Source organism: Pavona decussata, unplaced genomic scaffold (genome assembly GCF_977016875.1).
Source record: "Pavona decussata unplaced genomic scaffold, jaPavDecu1.1 SCAFFOLD_150, whole genome shotgun sequence".
In the NCBI taxonomy this organism is placed as follows: Eukaryota; Metazoa; Cnidaria; class Anthozoa; order Scleractinia; family Agariciidae; genus Pavona; species Pavona decussata.
Window position 1 is genome coordinate 90387 of NW_028145562.1, and position 20971 is coordinate 111357.

Sequence of the window (20971 nt, forward strand, 5' to 3'; positions counted from 1 at the left end):
CGCATTCAGTTGTAGGGCTAAAATCTTCCAGTTCGCTACCTTACCGGCAACAATGAAAAAAAATCACGCGATATTTTCTTGTTTATCAAAAGCACAAAGTTGCAATCGTGCCCATTCACAACATGGTTGAGATTTAGCGCGCGCGTGGGGGAATTTGAGAGGTTAGAAATTCCACCTGAATTACGTCAGCGACAATAACGAAACCACGTGAACATCACGTGTCTTTTTAGTCAAAAAGGAAGAGGATCATCTTCAGCAGTCTCTCATTTTCAAGGCGTTGGTGCAGTGAGTTTCGGTCAGTTCAAGTCAAAGAAAGCTTGATCTTTAAAACTTCAAAAGTTTCAATACCAAGGTAAGCTGCAAAGGAGTAAAGTAGCTCAAAACATTAAGCTATTATTCTAAGAAGCTCAGAATTCGGTACGAAACGTTTATTTTGCCGCTTAATACTTGTTTAATAGTAGCGCGTAAGACACCGCCTTGATTTTGAACTCACGAGTCTTGAATCTGTACTTTGCTACGTTTCGGGTTTGTCTTGCCAACGTCGCTGAAAAACTGAACTGGATTTATGTGTTTGTGGCGTCGTGCGTCAGTAGATTTGTTATAAAAACATCTTAAATAATCCGTGTTCCAACGATTTTGAGGATGTTCGATCTCGCCACGTTTCCTCGGTTAATCAAACTGAAAGCAACGATGCGTTGAATAAGACCACAGCGAATACAATATCGTTAAACCGAAGCTTGTGAAGCAGCGAAGCGATCACTGGTTTAATATATATACCCTGCTGGTCGGCATTGTTGTTGATTATTGAAGCGCGTTGGAAGTTCCAGCGAGTATGATTGCATCCTGATGTGTAATTGCAACAATTGAAATAGATCGTTCGGTATTGTAGACGCTATTCAAACGCCGTACAAAGGCAAATTACTCTTTTATCTAGTGCTTTGTTTAGGATTTTGTTTTGGCTTAAGATTTCTCTCTTCACTGGAACGCGAAGTACTTCCAACGGCAATGATTGTAGATTACAAGCGACGGCATGTTGTAGTATGGCGTGGTCGAACAACACCCACTGCCGCATTCTGCGTTGCTCGCGTGTAAGTTTCAGCATCAACACAAACCTGTTTAGACTTCAGTTATATTGTAAACCGTTTCAACAGTATTCCGTGTTGAATTTTGTTCGTTATTTTTGTAGGTAATTAGCCCGCCGAATATTGATCAGTGTTTGTCTTGTTGACGGTGTTTATATTTCTCCGATGTTCTCACAGCAAAAATAGCCATCTTGATTTTTAGCGACTCTTGTATCGGTAATTCACGGAGGCGCTGACGCTTTCCGTGTTACCAGTAAGCGAAACCTTTTGTCTATATTTCGATGTACTGTGAAACAAATTCAAGGCGTGATGCTCATTAGATTGGTGAGGGATTTTTCTAGTTCAAATACACCTTCGCCTAATGATCCCGGGGTAGAGTGCGCGCGCGTTTTGTCGGCCGCAACAATATTCTGTACATTTGCCGGTATTGCTGAAGGCAGGTTCCCCGTGGTCACAGCATTGTAGCTAGTCCGATACTGATATCCTTCCTGCACAAAGTACACATTTTCACTTTCCCCCTTCGCTGTTTCATTCTCGACGCAAAGTGCAAATTACACGCAAGCTCGCGTGAAATATTGTTATTTCGCTACTAGGCAAGGAAATGGTCCAGCGCGAATTTCAGAGAAAGTTATGTCGACGCCTATTTTAACTGAATTAGTAAGATGATCTCGAGCATTTTTTCCGAAACCAAAAGCGTGCATATTTGAAATAATTCATCACCGCGTGTGTTGTGGCTAGTCAAATAAATAGAATACGTATATTCGTTTAAACCTAGGCAACAATTTAGTCATCCCAACCCTCCTTTGTCCTGTGACAAAAGGTCTGTTTGCAACATGCTTCTTGAACTTTGAGCTATTAAAGTGGAAATACCGATGCCCTATCGAATATCAGTAAACCGTAAGAACGTCTAATTTCCTTGACTGCTTCGCGGAAATACCAACTCGATTTGAATATTCACTGTAAAAACATTAATGTGTCTTTTCATATGATTAACATACGTCGTGTCATAGACGGCCGTCACTCAGCGCGTTGTCACCAATTGTAGACAACATAGTTCTAACATTAACCATTTTACATAGAAGTCAACGAAAATTTTATTGAAAAAAGACAGTGTGCTCCATCCAATTCCTGCGAGTCTATTGATAGCGTGCTTTTTCTTCAGCGGACAAAACGAAAGATTAACCCTGTGAATAATTATTAACCTCAAAATATTCTCGACCCTGAGATGTCAAGGTCTCGTCAAAAAATACCTGTCGGAAAACGATATTTCGCAGCTTTTTTTTGTGTGTCAAAGTGGTTGATTCCAGAAAATCCTATCCGAAGAAATCCTGAAATACCGGAAACTTTCGCGCTCACACAAACTTAAATCCAAGATTGTTGATCCTGCATAAACCATTAATTGAACTTAATTGATGCATACCGTAGCTAAATGAAAACGCGTCAAGGAATTAATATGGGCCGTTGATTTTTCGAGTTTGTCTCGCGAACATTAAAACAGAATAACAGTCGCTTATCAGACAGAAAGCGGCAAGTTATCAAGTTCTTCAAACCCAAGGTCCGGCTAATTACATTAAAAGTTATAAAAATACCTCTTTATTTTGTAACGTTAGTTTTTACTAAATTACTAAATCAACTTCGTGAAAGCGCTTTTTACCTCTTCGTTTTCAAACCTGGACTTGGCAGATACAATTTTCCAAAGTGATATTTTAATTTTTTTCCACATAAAATCTTGCCCAGGAATGGGAATTTCAAAGAAATGTGTACAATACTCCACGTAATAACTAACTAAGAATTGTTCTTGTTCATTATCAGAACAGTACTACTTGTTGCAGCTGCAGTAGGTTTTCATATAACCAAAAGTAATTTTCTGTTTGGGGGAGTGGGGGCAGGAGGAATTCCCAGTGGATTGGGGGGGAGGGGAGGGGAAAAAAGTAGCCTGGGATTTTCTTCCTGTGAGTGGTGTCAAAGCTTTGTTTTTTCTGTCAAAGGATACAAATTGAAATATAGTAACAAAATCTTTCTCTCTTTTAGATGGAGAAAATTATCATTCTGTCATTTGTCGTTCTTGCTTACGGTAAGAAGTTGTTCCTTGAATTTTTTTTATTTTGTTTGCCTCGTCCTTTGTGAAAGAAAAAAAATCCCTTGTCATGTTTCCATGATTTATTTCAACAATAATCTTGTAGCAAACAATACAATGTATAATTGTTTTTTTTTTGAAGTTATCGAAAGGAACCTCACTTCACAAAAATATTTCCATCAACTTTGCAAAATTAAAACCTACAAAGATGATTCATTTATCGAGGTGTGCTTGAGTTTCCCAGAGTCATCAAAATTACAGGGAATGTTATTAAAACAAGTGTTCCCCTTAGCTTTTTTATGATTGGAAATCATGGCTATTGCTTAAAGAGCTAAGTAGCTTGCAAGTTGATCGAAACTCTGCATTTGACTCATTAGAATAATTTAATTGCTAAAAATGTGAAGTTTAAGTTAAAATATTATGAGGTCAGAGATTGAGAGATAAATCGTTTATTAAAAAACCACAACTTGCAGCTATAAGCTGAATTACTTGTGTTACGAACAGCATGTTTAAAATTTGACGAAAAGGGGGTATGTTGTTTTTTTATTTTTATTTTTTTATTTATTTATTCGAAAAAATACAAATCCAGATTTCTGATTTCTGAGTTGGCATTTTTTGGGTGAATCCAGAAATGGAGCATGAATCCATAAAATCCACACTCTGGGTGGATTCTTCAGATCAAATCTAAATCTGGATTTTAAAGGACACCACCTAAGCATTTTTTTCTGGGGTGGGGTGGGGGGGATTCAAGAAAAAGTATTTTGGACAAGCGGTTATCTGTACAAAAATGGTATATACACAACAGTTCCTGTCACGTTCTTACTGAACTGTTCTTTTTTTCACCATTTTGATTTTCCTATTGAGAGGAGGTAGAAGAAAGGTGCGTTTCAGTGCAAATTTCACACACACACACCAAAAAAAAAACTACTAAATGGTATGTTACAGCAATTGTAAGCACCTTTCCTACGGCTAAACAATTTAAGTACAAAAATGCCCCTGATAGTCGTCTATTTGTTACGAGGAAGGCATTTATCAGCTGTTTTTTTTGTTTTTTTCTTGTTGCATATAAATGGACCCTCAGTACTCCTTTTAGTAGAATATTTTCATGTGATAAAATGGTGACTGTTGTTCTGTCTTGTTCAATCCCTCATTGCCATGACAAGTGATCCTTTTCGGATCTTCCTTGTTTTGGTGGTGAAAAATCCATATAATCTGAGATCACAATAGTTTTCAGATTCTCCTCAAAAAGAAATGCACCCAGGCTCTTGCAGGAAAGTGAAGAGTTCAAATCTACAAAAAAATAATGTTGAATTGAAAAAAAATGGCTGGTGTAGTTAGCTGACAAAGGTTTGCTTCTAGGATCTTCAAGCTCAACTTGTTTTTTTTTTCTTTCATGTGGTAGTTTGCATTATCCAGGCGGGTACCCCCGATCCAACCACACCAGCAGGTAAGACTAGCAAACACTCTGGTGTAAGGGGGAAGCTTACTAGTAATTTCAGACCTGAAGAAGGGGGGGGGGGGGGACTTGATAGAGTAGGTGGTGGGTGGGGTGTCATTAAAAACAAGAACCTTGGTGTAGTTAATACCATAATTAGTAATTTCAACTATTTTAGACCAAAGTGGTGGTGGTTTTTTTGCCCTGCAAGTTGCGTATTTTTACTGCACATAGGGTTGGAAACAACCACTTTGCAAATTTGACTGAAAGTTGGAAACCTGTGGAAACAGCTGGTGATCAATGGGTTAAGAAGTTTTTTTAAGAGATGCGTAACTTGTATGCCAAAGTTCCATTTCTGGGCAAAAACTGGTTGTACCTCTCCTGTGACTAAATAAACAGCTGTCCATGAGATATGACTGTTAACCCTAACCCCTTATATCAAAGAACAAATTCTCCTATCTTGTCCCCATACATTTTTTATAAAAATACTGGTGAGAGTTACTCTAATATCAAGAAAATTTACCTTGGGTGGTCATATCCTTAATTCTCATGACCTCAGTGGTTGAATAAGCATTGTTAGTATATACCACACAAGTGAATAGTGCTTTTAGTGCGCGCTGATTGGCTAGCTTGGAGGTGATTAGCTAAGTACTATTCACCTCCGAGCAGCCGAAGAGAAACAAGATGGCTTCCCGTTTCGCCACGCCACGAAATTATTTCGATAAAGGAGGCGGCTGTTAAAAAGTACATAAATGGCAACAAAGTTTGGTTTGACGGCATTACATGGCATGTAATTTAATCTTTCAAACCTTGTATTCTAAGGCGACAACTGTCGAGCGCTGTACAGCACTATAATTATTAAAATGTAAACAATGAAACATCTAACGTTTTGCAGCATGGTTTCAACAACAGGACAAATTTCACACAACAATAGAAGAAAAGACACCTAGCAACTAAACAAGTGCCTCCAGAAGTTTTATTTGTCCAGCGGGACGGAACTTTCTACAATAAGAAATCGCTTACTGCCCGGGGCGAGAGATTTTAAAATTTCCCACCGTTTGTCGGTATATTGTCAAAAATTAGAGTAGTAATTTTTGGTCCACTTCTTATTCAGCTTGTGTGGTATATACTAAAACAATTATTCCCCTCAGTGTCAGTGAAAGTGATAAATATTTACCTCGCTAACATTCATCACTATTCACCTCCACTTTGGTGAGTAATTGTTACATATTACAAGAAGAAATTTGATGTTGATCACTGTTAGGGTTGAAAGGGTTAATTAATATAGTCATTAGTGGATTCTCTGTCCATTGTGTATCATTAATTTATGAATTTGTGTAAAATTATTCTTTCCTAATAGCAACAACTCCTGGACCTACAGGTACGAGTAAGCTGTTTATTATTATTAACATAGTCTTCAAAAACAAGATCGTATATTCTTGTTTACTAGTGGTGGCACATTTAATTTGCCATTGCATTGCTTAGTAATGCAACTAACTGAACCCATGAGCTTGATTGAAGATGTTAGGTGGAGCTCAGCACCATCCTGTGAACACCTCCAGTCTGAGTGTCATACCTTGGAGCCAAATACAGTTCAGCCTATCTCATTCAACAAGTGTTTTATATGAAATTATATGAATTCATTCATTTGCAGTTCAAGTATACAAATCTCGTCAGTGTTTGCTCTACTTTTTCACTTTTTAGGGGTCCCACACAATTTTTAAGCGTCCTCATAAATTGATTGTCTGCATGGGAAAACAAGTTGTGTAGTTAGTTATTAATTTCGAATTATGTCATGAAATCACAATTCACAATAATGTACTAAACAAAGTTTAATCACTGTGAGAGACCTGATGTAACTACAAGCCTGTATCTGCTATTGCAAAATAAAGATTAAATTTAGACAGATTACAATAGTCAGGGATTAAGATTTTCATAATACTTGTGAAGTCGTGACTGTGAGGAAAGTACTAGTTACGCAAGGCAAAGTATCAAAACTGGAGTAGAGTTTAATAGGAGGACATAATTGTTAGAAGTTTAGAACGCTGGAATTTAGAACGATAATAAACAAAGGTTGGCTGTACATTCTCTTTGATGGGATTGACCAGCCAACACTGGGTAAAAAGATTCTGTAACAAATTAGCCAGCAGCAACCCTCAGTCAATATTTAGTCTTCTTGTAGCTTTGAGAATGCCTTTGAGTTCCTTTAACTTTGCCTTCACTTCCTCTGCTTCTTTATCTTAAAAATGTTCGCTGCTTGAAGTCTCTTGTATTGTAACCCCTGAACAGCTGATTCACACGATGGAGAGAGAAGAAGTCTGGTACTAATCTATTTTGGCTGCCATGTTGAATCCTAATATTTTATTAACAATCCCAAGTTTATTAACAAGTGTCTTCAATCAATCACTTTCCTTTTTTTCTTGGATTTGGCCTTTAGGGTAAGATTGTCTTTGTACAATTTGGTAGCTTATTTTTTCTTTTATCTTTTCTTCTGCTATTTTATTTCATTAGAGTTAAACTGTTTGCACGTCTAACAAAAGTTTTATGTACATGCGAACTCTAAATCTTGTACAGTTCACCTCAACAGGTATATTACAGATTCACAAAAACTTAAGATAAAACATTTGCAACCCAGTCCATCTTGGGCTGAGTGCACTCATCAACAGTTTCAAGCACACTGGGGTGTTAATTTGTAAATAAATATTTTTTGGTTTCTTGTTGATTGAAAAATGTTTTTAGACTTTAGAAACAACACCAAATCCCCTCAAGAACCTCCATTGGAAGCTAAATCCAGTTAATTACTGAGAATGCAAATGTGGTTTATTAAAAAAGTGTGTTAAACTTTATTTTCAGGTAGTTCCACACCTTCACCAAGCGGTAAGTCACTTGTTGACTTCATGTTAGTAAGTTACACTTAGATTCTGGAAGACTAATAAGTGTCCTTGTTTACAAACTACTTAAATTGATCACTTCTTACGTAAAGGACATTTAGAAGCTAACCAGGTCAATTGCCATATGATACGTGTTGTTCTCCAATAAGGAAACAGTCCTTTGCAGAAAGAAAAACCCTTCTTGGAGCAGGCAATTTTGGTGGATGTGCACAGTTGTAGTGAATGAAGGTTATGCTCGGTAATTTACTGACATAGTCTTTTCACGTGTTAATTTATAATTTCTTCAATTTTGTTTCAGGACCTAGTGGAAATGATACAACTCCCTCTCCAACAGGTAAGAGCCATTCAAGACACTGCTCCAGTCAGTTGCAAATGTAATACATTTGAAAAGGTTTTGACTTGCAAGAAAGCTTAATGTTGGGGTGGGGTGGGGGGGGGGGGGTCCACTGAGGTCCAAACCCTTGCTCCTTGAATCTACCACATTTGACAGGCAAGGTAATCGTTTTATATACAGTCAAACCCCTATTGAGTGGCCACCCCCTGTCAAGTGAGGGTTGTCCAATACTGTACATTAATGTGATCCTGGGGAAACTTCGTATTGCGCTGAGATGACATTATTTTGCAACAACGTTGTCTCAAAATGACTGTTTCTGATGAGCTCGAAAACTGTCATGTAAGCATGGAAGCACAGCACTTAAATGGGTTTGAGGTGCACAGATTTAAATTTTAGTTCTGGGAATGAACATGCTGCATTGGATGGTGTTGTTTATTTCTTTTCATTTGAGTTTGCAAAGCTTCTGACACTGTTCAAGGAACACTTAAAGAATTGTTTTGTGGTGAACATGTATAAACAGCGGATAAAATTTTTTTCTTGAAGTTAAGCGAAAAAGAGTGATTGTAAATTCTATGAAGATAAATTTACTTAGAAGACTTTTTCTAAAGTGTGTAAACGGCCACAGTAAATAACACGGTAAATAGCAATGACCTTACATTCCAATCAATTATAGCATTTTCAAAGCAAAAGGATCTGATTTATTTGGACTACTCCCTTTTTCAGAGGCTTTGAGGTGCTTTTCACCTTACACCTTCAGAGGTGTCTTGAGAGGTGTCTTGGGTCCAAGTGATGTAGTGCGTCCAGTTTAAACTGTAGATACCTACACCCCTATATCAAATTAAAGCTTGTAGAGCTGGCAATCAGACTAAACCAAGAATTTTGAAATAAAATGAATTGCCAAATTTATAGCGCTGTTTTCTCCAATCATTTTTTTTTTCACTTGGAGGAGCCACTTAAAAGAGCTAACACTTAAAGGGAAGTTTGTTCGTTTGCCTTCAGATTTGGACAGTAGCTAGTTTAGCATCAATGTGTCTGCGAATTTTTGCTTTCAAAATATTTTTTCTCTGAGAGCGATTTTTGTACGATCACTCCACTTTTTTTCATCCTATTTCAAAAATGTCTTATAACTTTTCATTGCGATTGAATATGGCAAGACGCAGACACGTTTTTTTAGCGCTTTGTGTCTGAAAACTGAGGAGCAATTTAAATTAGCAAAAAACAAAATTTGCTTTGACTTGTAGCTTCTGATGCTTGCATTTAAAGGGCCCCAAGTCAGCCACACCTTTGTTTTTGTTTATATGCGAGAGTTTAGTTATTATATTTAATTCGCAGCATGTCGAAATGAACGAAATCACTGTGAAACTACTAAAGATAACGAAACATACTTTCAGGAACACAACTTACAGTAAAAGAATAAGATTTCGCTTCACCATGCAATATCAATAATTTCAATGGCATCGAAAATGGCGGAGGCTGACTAGGGTCCTTTATGGTGGTGAAAAATTCAACAATTTATTTCATTTCAAAATTCTTGGTATAGTTTGATAGCCAGCTCTATAAGCTTTAATTTCATTTAGGGGTTTAGGTATCTACAGTTTAAACTGGACGCCCTACATCGCTTGGACGCGAGACACCTCTGAAGGTATAGGGTAGCCTTAAATTAGTACCATCGCCAACTGATGTGTCAAAATTTTCACCTTCACGGCTCTCCAGAAAATATCTTCTCAGACCTTTTCGGTACGCTGTCAATGTTGCTGGCTCATTCTTTGCCAAAAGTTCTTTTTCTGGTGTCTCTTATCTCTAGAAAAAAGTGCTTCTAGAGCTCTGCTGCATTGCCTGTCATGGTTCAGGTCTGCCAATACATAGCTAGAGCAAGCTCAGTAATTTTTTTACAGTCCTTCGCCGCTTGGTTCATTTTTCAAATTTTTAAAGTGCTACTACGATCAAAACTTCATGTCACGTATGAAACAAAAATACGTTCTTTACAGCTTATCCGATGTGGCTGTACCTGTCTTGGTCACTGAAATGAAGTTTGGGCCCCGTAAATTGAAAATATTGAGCCTTGAAAACTGGTGTTTTCGAGTCCGCCATTATGAATTTATGTTCCAGTGAGCCCGCGGTATGAAAGTGATTGGAGTTGCGGTATTTCTATTCAAACCTATTGTGTTTTTGTCGTGACGTAATACTCTCAAGTCGCTGATCGAGCGAGTACTGTAGTTCTCCTTCTGGCGACGAATTTCAGAGCTGTTTTGACCACAGAAAGCTCTCCTGGATCGTCTTCGCATGATATAGGCAAAGGAAATTAAGAAATCCTGACTCTGTAGAGCTAGTTCCGTCTGAAGAAGAGGCAGCCGAATAAGTTCAGCAGCTAGCGCTTTTGCTACAAGAGAAGGAAGAGCAGACTTTGCTGAGTCGTTCATCTCTCAGGTAAGATATTAGAGATAGAGATTGATATTTAGATGTGTTATTTGCTGTATTAACAAAACAGGCAAGCTTTAAAAGTGTAGTGCCTGAGAATCCTCAACAATTTCTCTTGACTACTAGCCAGTTCATTCCCCGGAGGAAGGCTACCGGAGACTCAGTTGAATTGAAATCGAAGTCAAGTTTAGGTTTTTAGCTTTGCTTTCGAAAGTTTGCCTTGGTGTTAAATTAGAGTGCACAGTTAAGTTTCGGTTCCGAGTAAGCTTACTGTTTTTGCACTTTTTTACCATGGAAAAAGAATATACATTGTACTGAAAAGCTCTGTACAATGGCTTGAATTTAAGCTGATCGTTCCCTTGTAATTGATGCTAAGTTTCCTCTTGGTTCAATATTTTCTCAGGTGCAAATGTTCAAATTGCTCCCTTGAGCGACTTACCAAGCCTGGAGAGTGCTGGTGCTGCATGGACATCATTGTATCCAGATTTGAATAAGTACAGTAATCAATAAACAAATAAATTTGCAAGGCAACAACAATTTGCAATGATTTGTTTTCTTCCCTTGCACCATCATGAACAATGTAATAGTATTAACAGTCTTTTCCGTGTACATATATTTTTTTTTAAGGTAGCTCACATCAGGTTGAACACCACTGAACTGGATGCTTTAACGCACTGAAGAAATGACTAGCTTTATAAATGAAAATTTATTAACATGCTTTCTGGTAACAAGCATCCACCTAGGCAAATGAGGGGAGGAAAAGTAGGAATGTTGCAAATATACATTGAAAACAATATTCTTGGGAGTTAAAGTTTGTGATTCAGGTATTAATTGAAATTTTTTTGCTTATTGTAATGGAGGGTCAAATCAACCTAACAACAAACATCCTTTGTCCTACATGTCTAAGGGCAAACCCCCAAGCAAGTGTTGATGAGTTTGATACACTGTTGCTGTGGTAACAGTTCTTGTTACTTTCACTTTTGGTGCAGTGAGAGATGGGCAAATGCACGCTACCAAAATGAAGTAAAGTTGAGACTGTTGTGAGCCACCTTTGATTTTTTTCTCAAGGTTGTTCTTCTTGATCAGTGTTTATTCTTAGAAAATGTAGATTCAATTTCATTTGTACAACAACAAATTTATTGGTGAAACAAGATTCTGGCACTCTTTTTCAAATGAACATAAAAATAAAATTATTAATGTACTGCAGACAATGAACCATAAACCTTATTCCAAAATGGCTACCATATTAATATTGTTTATATTCAAATTAGTATTTATTTAAAACCACACCAAAAGAGAAAACATTGGAGTTCTGGTTGCTATACATGGCTCAGGAATGTCTGTGCTTCAGCTCCCTATTAGCAGGGAGCAGGGGGTGAGGAGGGGGGGAGGTGGAGTGTCATGAAAGAATAAGCAGTGAAAACAGAGGGTCACATAAATTTATGCTCTTGCAATCATAATTTATAGTATGACAGGGAGAGCGAGTTATATACAAAAGACAAAATAAAATTTGTTAATTTAAGTCATTATTTAACAAAAGCAAGACAAGTATTAAGTATTAAAATATTAATGTAAAGGAAATGTGTAGCATAATGGAGTTATATGATGCCAATGGGCTCTATAGATGATTTGAATTATGTTGGGGCAAAATGGTTCCAGTAAGTAACTTACATTTTGCTTCCATTCTTGTTTTCTTTTTCTGGTATTTGAGCTACATTGTATTACCTGTTCAGGGGGAGGGTCATGAAATTTCATTTGCATCGCTATGGAGGGTCACATCATTTTCATTGCTCAATTTAAAATCTCCACCTCACTCCCCCCTCCCCCTCCCCACTGATTTCTGACCATTCCCTAAAACAGAAGCCTATGTAATGGAAAGAGTTACAAAGAGGAGGCATGATGAATGAAGAGAAAACAGTTCTTTTATTGATTCTGTTTGTCAACTGGTGGTTGATGACAAAAGATCAAGAAAAGCCCTTGAGAAAGGTCAGTGCTCTTCAACTGCTAGTCTAAGGAGGAGCACTGGCCTTTTCTTGGCTGTCCACATTTTTCACGTGTTGTGCTCTGCAAGGCTTGTTTTGGCCTGTATTTAATAGTAAGAGCTGGGTTTTGACGTTGTTGCAACTCAGCGTCTGAAAAATAAATCAAAATTCAAAATACATTACCAATTGAATCTAATTGATAAGAAACCACTGAATGTGAGGTTTTCTTAAAACCTTTCTTAAACCAAAAATTCAAACTATTTCTTCAAGAAAACCACTTAAAAGAAAGAAGGAACCCTTTTGTAAACGCCAAAGACCACCTTATCGAAAGCTGAGTGAAAATGGATAAAGTGGTTTTCTTCGCGTTTGTTTGCGCAGTTTTTGCCGCAAGCTTTTGCACAAGCAAAGTAAACACAAGCTTACTCTTATCGCACTGAGATGTTTTGGAAATGCTTCGGAGGGAAAAGCTAGTTCCGGGAGCTAGTTGCACTTACATTATTTACTCGTTCAATCAAAGTTTAGTACGTTAGAAACGCAATATAAAATGTGTATAAAAAATTGTGACTGCTATTTGTATGGGTGCTGAACAAGGTATCAAGGAATCACCAGAGATAAAAAACAATATTCACACATTTCGCCACTTTACATAAGCTTACCTTTTGCCGCTCCTTCCCCTTCGGAGATTTTTTTCAGGTTCACGATCTCCTGATCGCTTACCCTTTTCAAAAGATCAGGTTTAATTTGTGTTCACTGACTTGGGTGGAATGCCCGAGTGTCCCTCGAACTAAACCGAGAAAATAGCAAAACGTGCAAGACAACAAACTGGACCCACACATCTCTCGTTCTGTCGGCCGGACTCGCATGCAGCGCAATTCCTGCCGCTCGATTAGAGCAGTTGTTATACCACTGAACAACACAGCGACTTCCCACCATTGAAAGAACGAAACATTTTTCGAAAACGTGTTCGAAACCGTATGAGAGGTTAGCCTCGTAGGGCTCGCCTGGGCTTCGAGTTGAGAGTCTGACGTCACTTGTTTTTCCCGGGTGACCCGGCCTCTGTTGTCATTGGACACCATCTGCCTTTGGTAACCAGGCCGCAGGAACATGGCGGTTCAATGGCGGATGAAAATTCGTGGAGTTTGAGCGCAAAAAAATCGCTCTTTCCTTCATCTTACGAGGATATAACTTGGAGATCATGTACTTTAGGACATAAACTACCAATCAACCGCAAATAAAAGGTATTCGAAAATTTGATCGTAGTAGCACTTTAAATCTCCATGGCATCTAAGCTAGGATAATAATGCTCTTTTTTGTTTTTGGGTACTAGTATGGTTGCTTTTTTTTTTATTCTTGCTTCCGGTTGTGAGGTTTAAGCTTATTTATCACTCTTTTCATGTGGTTGTTTAATATCTAGCAGCGGTATCAAATTTTCAATAAAATTTGCTGGTAAAATGTTTAAACCTACTAGCTCTTCCATTTCATCAATGGAAGGTACTTTATGGACTGTAAATTTTTGCATTTTAATTTGCAATTAAAGCCAAAAATTTAAATAACCCACCCCGAGAAAAAGTTTTGGTGTACGGATAGTACCATGGCTACAGTTTGACTGAAGTAAGAATTTCTCTTTCAATCAGCGCACGATCTGTCTTTCATCCGTTTTCATCCTCCAACAAAATGTTTGTATTGCGATAAAAGACTAAATTCCAGATTAAGACGACATTACGGCTCTATAATGACGGGGTTATGAGAAAATATATTCTGTATTGGGCTTCGTCTCTTCGCGACTCCGCCCAATATGGAATGTATTTTCTCCCATCTAACCGTCATTATAAAGCGGTAATGTCATCTCAAAATCAAATTAAGTTTATAATATGACCTGAAAAGCCACCTTTTGACAACCTGTAGAGATGAGACGGACTAATTTGTCCATTTGAAAAGACTGAATCTGTTGACCTGAACAATGCATCTCATCGGAGGCACTTTGATAAAAATGGCACGATGTTTGTTGTCTGGCGGTGTGTTTATAGTTGTAGAGTCATTAAATGGAGAATGTTATTGTCAACCCAAAAAGTCAATTTCTTGCACCAAGAGATTTTAAAACGCGCCATTTTGGCCCTGTTCTGGAAAAGCTGATTGCATGTAGAGTCCAAAATAGGTAGCAACTGATAAAATATCCAAACACGTTTTTTATCGGTCAATAACACTTGACACCGAATGAGATTTAAGTCGTGCTGCAGCCAGCCAAATTCTATCACTTGTGGCATTTTCTTGTATTTTTCGGGTTAGTTCCTTTGAAGATTTTCATGTTTGTGCCGGTGGCGAGACCAATGTTGTTTCTTTGGTAGATGTTTAAGTTTCACTGACAAATTAATTCTGTGCTGCCTGATCCATTGCGGTGGCCTTTTCAGTTTCTGCACTTATGGAGTGTCCCATGCCTGCAATTGCTCTAAATTGTTTGCTCAAAACAATGAATAATCATAAATGTTTCTGTTAAGCCGCCGTTACACGTTGAAACTTGTGAGACAAGTTTCACGAAAAGTAGACCCGCTTTCTACTTCTGCAACGGCTCGCAACGGTCGCAGTGGTGAAAAAACAAGAGTTTCACCGTGTAACACCACTTCGTGAAACTTGTCTCGTTTGCCGTTGCACACAAGTTTCAGCTAAAAGTTTCAACGTGTAACGGCGGCTTTAGCGATTCTCGCATGTATTGATTGAGTCGAATTTTGAGTGAACTGAGCCCCAATGCTACGTCAAGACTGTCAACTTACATTTAAGCGGTAGTGCAGGTGTATCATTAAAGGAATTGTGACAAGTATTGTAGTTTAGCTACATTCCTGTGATCAAAATTGTACATATTAACAAAATGGTTTTTTTATTTTCTTATTTTAGGCAAGCCTACCACTGGCCCAACAGAAGCTGCACCTTCACCAAGTGAGTCTTTTTTGATTGTATACTGACTATTTTTTTTCTAGGCTAATTTACTGTTGTACTTTTTTTCAATTAAACGCATCTTAACCCTTTGAGCTCCAACAACGACAAGCATGTAAGGTCTTCCAGCTTGTGAGGTCTTCCAACAGTTTAGATATTAGACAAGTATTTCTTTTTTTCTTTATGAATGTGTTTTTCAATTGAGTGGCGTAAAAACAAAACTAATTAAGTGATTACTTTGATGAATCACAATCGGTGTGGAAATGAAAATTTATCCCGAGTTTTCATAATCTAAAACGTAGGACTGTCTGCATTTAACTGTAACTTTGCCATATTAGTGACACTTCTGTTCTGTCTACAGCGAGTGGAGCTGTCTCTGTCAGAGGTTTCGCTGGACTGGTGATGTCTGTGTTGTTGATTGCGTAAGTATTTTAAGCAGGCATTGCAAATTAGAATCTTTAATACAGGAGCAATACATTTCTGTCAGTAGCTGTTTACTGCACCATCAATATCTGCAGAAAACAAAAACAACAACAAAAAAAAATCGAAGAAACCAAAAGCGTTTGACTTAATGGAATCAAAAGGTCATGTCCCTGCACTGTGATTGGCGGATTTTGATCCACTTGGTCGGTTTCTGTATATTGCAGTTTGCTGGTTGTCGCTGTAATTATGATTGACAGCAGTAAGACATGGAAACTGTTAGTTGGGTTGAAGTTCAGAGTCTGCGTGTTATTGAAAGGCGCATTAAATGAAAGCTGCTAGAACTTTCCCTGTCATTAAAGGGACAATGTCATCCATTGGTAGCATAACTTAAAATAGCTGAAAAACCAGTTGCATAGATGGAAACCTTAAAATTATCATTTTAAAATGGTTCAGTTGTCAACAATTTCCCTACCAGTACACAGAGACTACTGTTGATTATTCTTCTTCTTGTGTATTGAAGAGAAATCATTTTAAGACTGATTACAGTTGTTATTCCCAGAATGAATAACTTGTATTAAAAAAATTTTTCTTGTCATTGCTCTAAGAGCAATTTGATGATGGAGAAAAGGTACCCTATCACTTTTTACATACCGTAGTTTTGGGGAAAACACAGGGAAGTCACCATGACAATGCCCGTTTAAGACTACTACTCATGCTGTTAAAGGTGGTTAGAAGTTTGGTTTGAGGGATGTAGTACAGTCGACTCCCGATAACTTGAACCTTCAAGGGAAATTGAAAAAGGTTTGAGTTATTAGGACTTCAAGTTATTGAGGGCAAAATTATAAAAAATGACCTGAAGGGAAAAGAAAATTGGTTCAACTTATCGGGAGTCAACTGTACTTCAGTGTAACCATTCACAGTACTTTATAGTGGTGCTGTTTATTATGCTATGTACAAGGTGCTTGTAATTTACGGGATAAAATCCTAAATTGGGATCATTCAAATGAAAACCTATCCTTTAGATGTGTCTATTATGCTGTTCAAGGTGGTTGTTTGAAGTAGAGCTACTGAGCACAAACTCCTGTGCATACTTGCTCAGTTCTGCAGCTTTAATATTTGGTTGTCTAAATGAATATGAATAAATGAAACGTGTTTAAACTTTTGGTGACAGGTTAAATAGAAGAAGACCCTTGCAGTTGTTTAGCTCAAGTTAAATAAAGAAAGCCTGGGAAAAAAGATTAGGCTTGAATGGGATTTGAACCCATGACCTGTGTGATGCTGGTTTATCAAGCACACTGGGAGCTGGTCATATTGTGAGTTTGGGTATGAACTCACAATATGGACAGCTCCCAGTGTGCTTGATAAACCAGCATCACGCAGGTCATGGGTTCAAATCCCATTCAAGCCTAAGTTAGAATCCCATTCAATCCAGAATTTTTTTTCAGGCTTCCTTTTTGCATCTGCTTATTCAGTTGCATAAATAATTGCAAGGGTCGTTTCATCTATTTAATTTTGTTGTCTTTTCATTGCAGTTTATTCTGAGTGAAGCCAATGTCATTGCTGAACAGCCGTGCTGTTGCTTGTTGATTGTTTTTTTTTTTGGAAGAGTCTGATTTCACAGCTCAACGTTTCTTAGCATGTCGACTACATTGTATTTAACACAAAAGTTTTGCTTGCCAGGATATAGTTGCTGCTGGGTTTTACCATATCTTAACAACTTCTATTGTATATTAAGATACATCTAAGGTTCTGTACCTTGTTTCTTGTAAACAACGATTAGAATTTGCAATGTGACTTTTTATAGAAAACTAGGAAAGTAGTGGAAAAAATAAAGCTGTTGCCTTCGTATAAATTTGTCCTTTTTTTTTTCGTTTTGCGGTTGCAAAACTGGCATGATATTGAGAGAATGTCTGTGTGAGCGAGTGAGAAATTTTAGCAAGCGCATTCTAAAAGGCCATCTCCAAAAAAAGAGAGCTTGCTTGCCGGCTAGCATTGCATGCGATTTACGTGAAATTGAAGCATATCTCCGTTCCGCTCTGTAACTCAGTGTGGTTTGTGTTGCGGTTTTTTCTTGTGTTTTAAGTACCCCATTAAATCAATAAATAATCAGGCAAACAGTCTTATTAAATCGTTGTCCAAAAGAGGATGACGGTAGTTATATAGGGGGTTATAGTCCGAGGAGATAAATGAACGACCAGATGTAAATTTACATTAAATCTTGAAAATACAATCAACTATTCTCTTATCAAATAGAAGAAACATTCTCGCAGTTAGTACGTAACTTCAGCAGTTGCGAAAAGAAAGCCTGAAAAAATTCAGGCTTGAATTCGAATGGGATTCGAACCCATGACCTCGGCGATGCAGGTGCAGTGCTCTAGGGGCCGTTTCTCAAATAGCCTGTTCCAGATTTACGTGAAATTGAAGCATATCTCCGTTCCGCTCTGTAACTCAGTGTGGTAGGCGAGGGGGGACAGGGGAAGAGATCTTGAGACTCTCCAGAAGCCTAGAACAGGCTATTTCTCGAAGTCCCGGTGATAAATGTTTCTTAAAAGTCAATTTGCGTTAGCTTTGAATACTAAATTTTAAAATCTTGTAATTCGATGAAAACAGTGGCCAAGAACCAAGTCTGTGATCACTGTAATTGGCGAAAAAATATTTAAAAATATACTTATTGAGCCCGCAAGTTACTGGGACTTTCGAGAAACGGTTCGTAATATACCCGCGAAGGATGAATAAATGATTGTAAAGATCCTCGCAGTTGGTATGCAACTTAAGCAGTTGCGAAAAGAAAGCCTGAAAAAAAAAAAATTCAGGCTTTCAGATCCGGAGTTCAAAATATATGTTTCATATATTTACATTCGTTTATTCTCTGATCGGATGCCGAAAGCAACCAATCAACAAATGAACAGCGGAGGCAAATGCTGTCGCGCAGAGCAGCAAAAATTGGGCAGTACAAACAATAATGTTTGCAATGTGTGCATCACAAAGAGCACAGTCGTGCAGATGTGTGCAAAGGACGACTGAAGATGAAGTTGAGTGTCTTCACAGTCCAGTATTTTTTGAGCTGTTGTAAAAGGAGAACATGTGAATGTCTATAGTTTAATCAGCACCAATCCCCACCTTCCCCCCTATAATAATAATAATAATAATAATAATAATAATAATAATAATAATAATAATAATTATTAATAATAATAATAACTGGTTGGGAGAAAGACTACTCAAGTCTTAGAGAGAATGCAGAAGGTGGTTTTATCGGCGACGCTGAACATTGCAAGAACTTTCAAAGTAGTAACATGATAATGTTATATTATACCAAGATTGATAGACCAGCCATGAGTTTTAGACTTTCAGACATCTAGACTATGACTTTTATATATGTATATGTATTTTATTGATTTATTCACATGCTATTTTAAGTTTCGCTTGGCTCACAGGTTATGCTATGCACCCTGTGTTGCTTTCTGATAATGTGCATACAGATAGTTTTACTGCGCATTATAATTTAATAATAAAGATATTTCAACAGGGAGCCCACGTCACAAATGAACAAAGGAAAGGAACATAGAAGAGGTTGTTGGCATGCATGATAATGTGATGAGGAGGAAATCACTCTTAGCTACTCGGCAGGGAGTGATAGACATCAGCCCTATCACTTGCCCTAAGGCTTCTTCTTAACTTTCTCTACAACCTTTGTTTGTTTCTTCCGCTTGAATTTTGTTTTTGTAAAGTGTGTGTGTGTGTGTACCTTGCTTTTTCTTAGTGATCCATGCAAGTGCATGCAAAAATTGCTTCCTTTAGGTTACAGGACACCCAATGAAAATGTGGAATCTGTTTGGTCTTTCAGTCAAGGACAGTGCCTCCTAATACTGAGGTATTTTTGTGCAGTTTATGACTATGCAGGAAAAACAGATCTTAGCATTATTTTTGTTTGCAAGGGCTAAAGACCTTAAAAGATCAGCAGTGCCACCGATTTCTAGTTCACCTCTGAATACCGAAAATACATATTTGTATCAATGGAAATGTTAAAAATGGTTCAGTATAATTTGTTAAAAATTATTACCCTACGAGTATACATAAACGAGTGTTACCTTTTGCTGCTGATGGCTTGGATGGAAATGGATTACAGCTTGTAAAAATTGGCCAATTTTTTCAAGTTCTTCCTGTGTATTTTGGACAAATTGCTAAAACTTGATTTATAAATTGATCTTCATTGGAGAAATCACTTAATATTTTCCATCCCGTGCTCTACAAATAATTTCATTTCAGACGAAAAAGGTTCTTTGTTAAATATTTGTGTAGCTTTAATTAAAAAACAGCAAACTCTGTGACAGTACAACCTTAGCAAATTATCTCCAAAAATGTGTGGTTACCCCTAATTTTCTTTTTTGACTTGCCAAGATCTACTTTTTTCCACATAGTCATGCATAAACCGCACAAAAACATCTTTTTAAGAAAATATTATTGGAGTTTTATCCTGAGATGCACAGAACAAGGCACCATTCTTAACTTTCCTTGAGCCACACATTTGTGTTAGACGTTTACCAACCATGAGATGCCATCCACTTCTTTCCATTTCCAACCAGTTAGTGTGTTTTATGTTTGCACTTGCTTTCTGTTACTTTCCTCACTCTCTAGAATGGCCTGAGCCTACAAGCTTAGCCTACAGCCTTTAAGCCCTAATGGTGATCAGCATCAAATTCCTCCTTGTAATATCAATGTTTATTCAAACCCTTAGTTCATGAGAAATTAAGGATATGATAACCCAAGGTGAATTTTCTTGATATTTTAATAACTTCTCTCTAGTAGTTATAAGAAAAGTATGGCGACAAGATAGGAAAATTTGTTCTTTGATATTAAGGGTTAACTTCAACTTACTGTTAAATACAGACTACGAGTTGCAAATGACCAACTTCTTTTAGTGCCATTGTTGCATGCCGTTGTCTTGTGAGTGGAGTATTGAGAAAACAGTTAACGTCTTGATTTACTCCCAGTCAACAGCTGAATTGCCATCTTGGTCTGATTGTGCCAGTCCCTTTCGTAAACCCAGATACTGAAAAAAAAGTAAATATTTATAATTATTATTTTTCAATATATATGTAGTATGTTCCTGAAAACAATAAAGTTTGGTGGCAGAACTTAAAGTATTATCTATTGCCATTCTTGGGGGGAGGGGGAGGGGGGTATGCTCCCAGCCCTTCATTTATAAGCCACTTAATATACAGCAGCATCTTCATAATTTTTTAATTTCTAGAGCTGTTATATTTTGTTACTCTTATTTGGGCCCTGTAGAAGACAAGTTTGACTGGTCAAAATATCACGATAACGATAACAATACTTTATTTAACGTGGGATTTATGCTTAGCTTAATCAGCTAGTTTACAGGTAATCCATGGTCAAG

General features: G+C 37.5%; 1 protein-coding gene and 3 long non-coding RNA genes across 5 annotated transcripts in view; 2 read left to right on the forward strand and 2 right to left on the reverse strand.

The window, feature by feature from the left end:
- LOC146466198 (uncharacterized) lies at positions 1-17422 on the forward strand. The gene is made up of 9 exons (XR_014868089.1): positions 1-352; positions 3114-3156; positions 4562-4606; positions 5955-5975; positions 7448-7471; positions 7784-7819; positions 15109-15150; positions 15509-15569; positions 17103-17422. It is a non-coding gene; the product is annotated as an uncharacterized LOC146466198 (long non-coding RNA).
- Positions 3163-3707, forward strand: LOC146466199 (uncharacterized). The gene is made up of 2 exons (XR_014868091.1): positions 3163-3557; positions 3600-3707. It is a non-coding gene; the product is annotated as an uncharacterized LOC146466199 (long non-coding RNA).
- Positions 12142-13488, reverse strand: LOC146466200 (uncharacterized). Its single transcript, XR_014868090.1, has 2 exons — positions 12876-13488; positions 12142-12369 (listed from the first exon to the last, which is right to left on the reverse strand). It is a non-coding gene; the product is annotated as an uncharacterized LOC146466200 (long non-coding RNA).
- The window catches only part of LOC146466201 (uncharacterized), a 7799-nt gene continuing 3985 nt past the window's right edge, over positions 17158-20971 (reverse strand). The window contains exons 4-5 of one of the 2 annotated variants that reach the window (XR_014868088.1): positions 20449-20623; positions 17158-20220 (exon numbers count right to left, since the gene is read on the reverse strand). Coding sequence is in view for 1 of the 2 variants with exons in the window: in XM_085127660.1 (XP_084983786.1) it covers positions 20555-20623 (69 nt within the window). In the remaining variant the exon portion in view is untranslated. Of the gene's footprint in view, positions 20624-20971 lie in introns of both variants that reach the window. The other variant, XM_085127660.1, reaches the window with a different exon arrangement.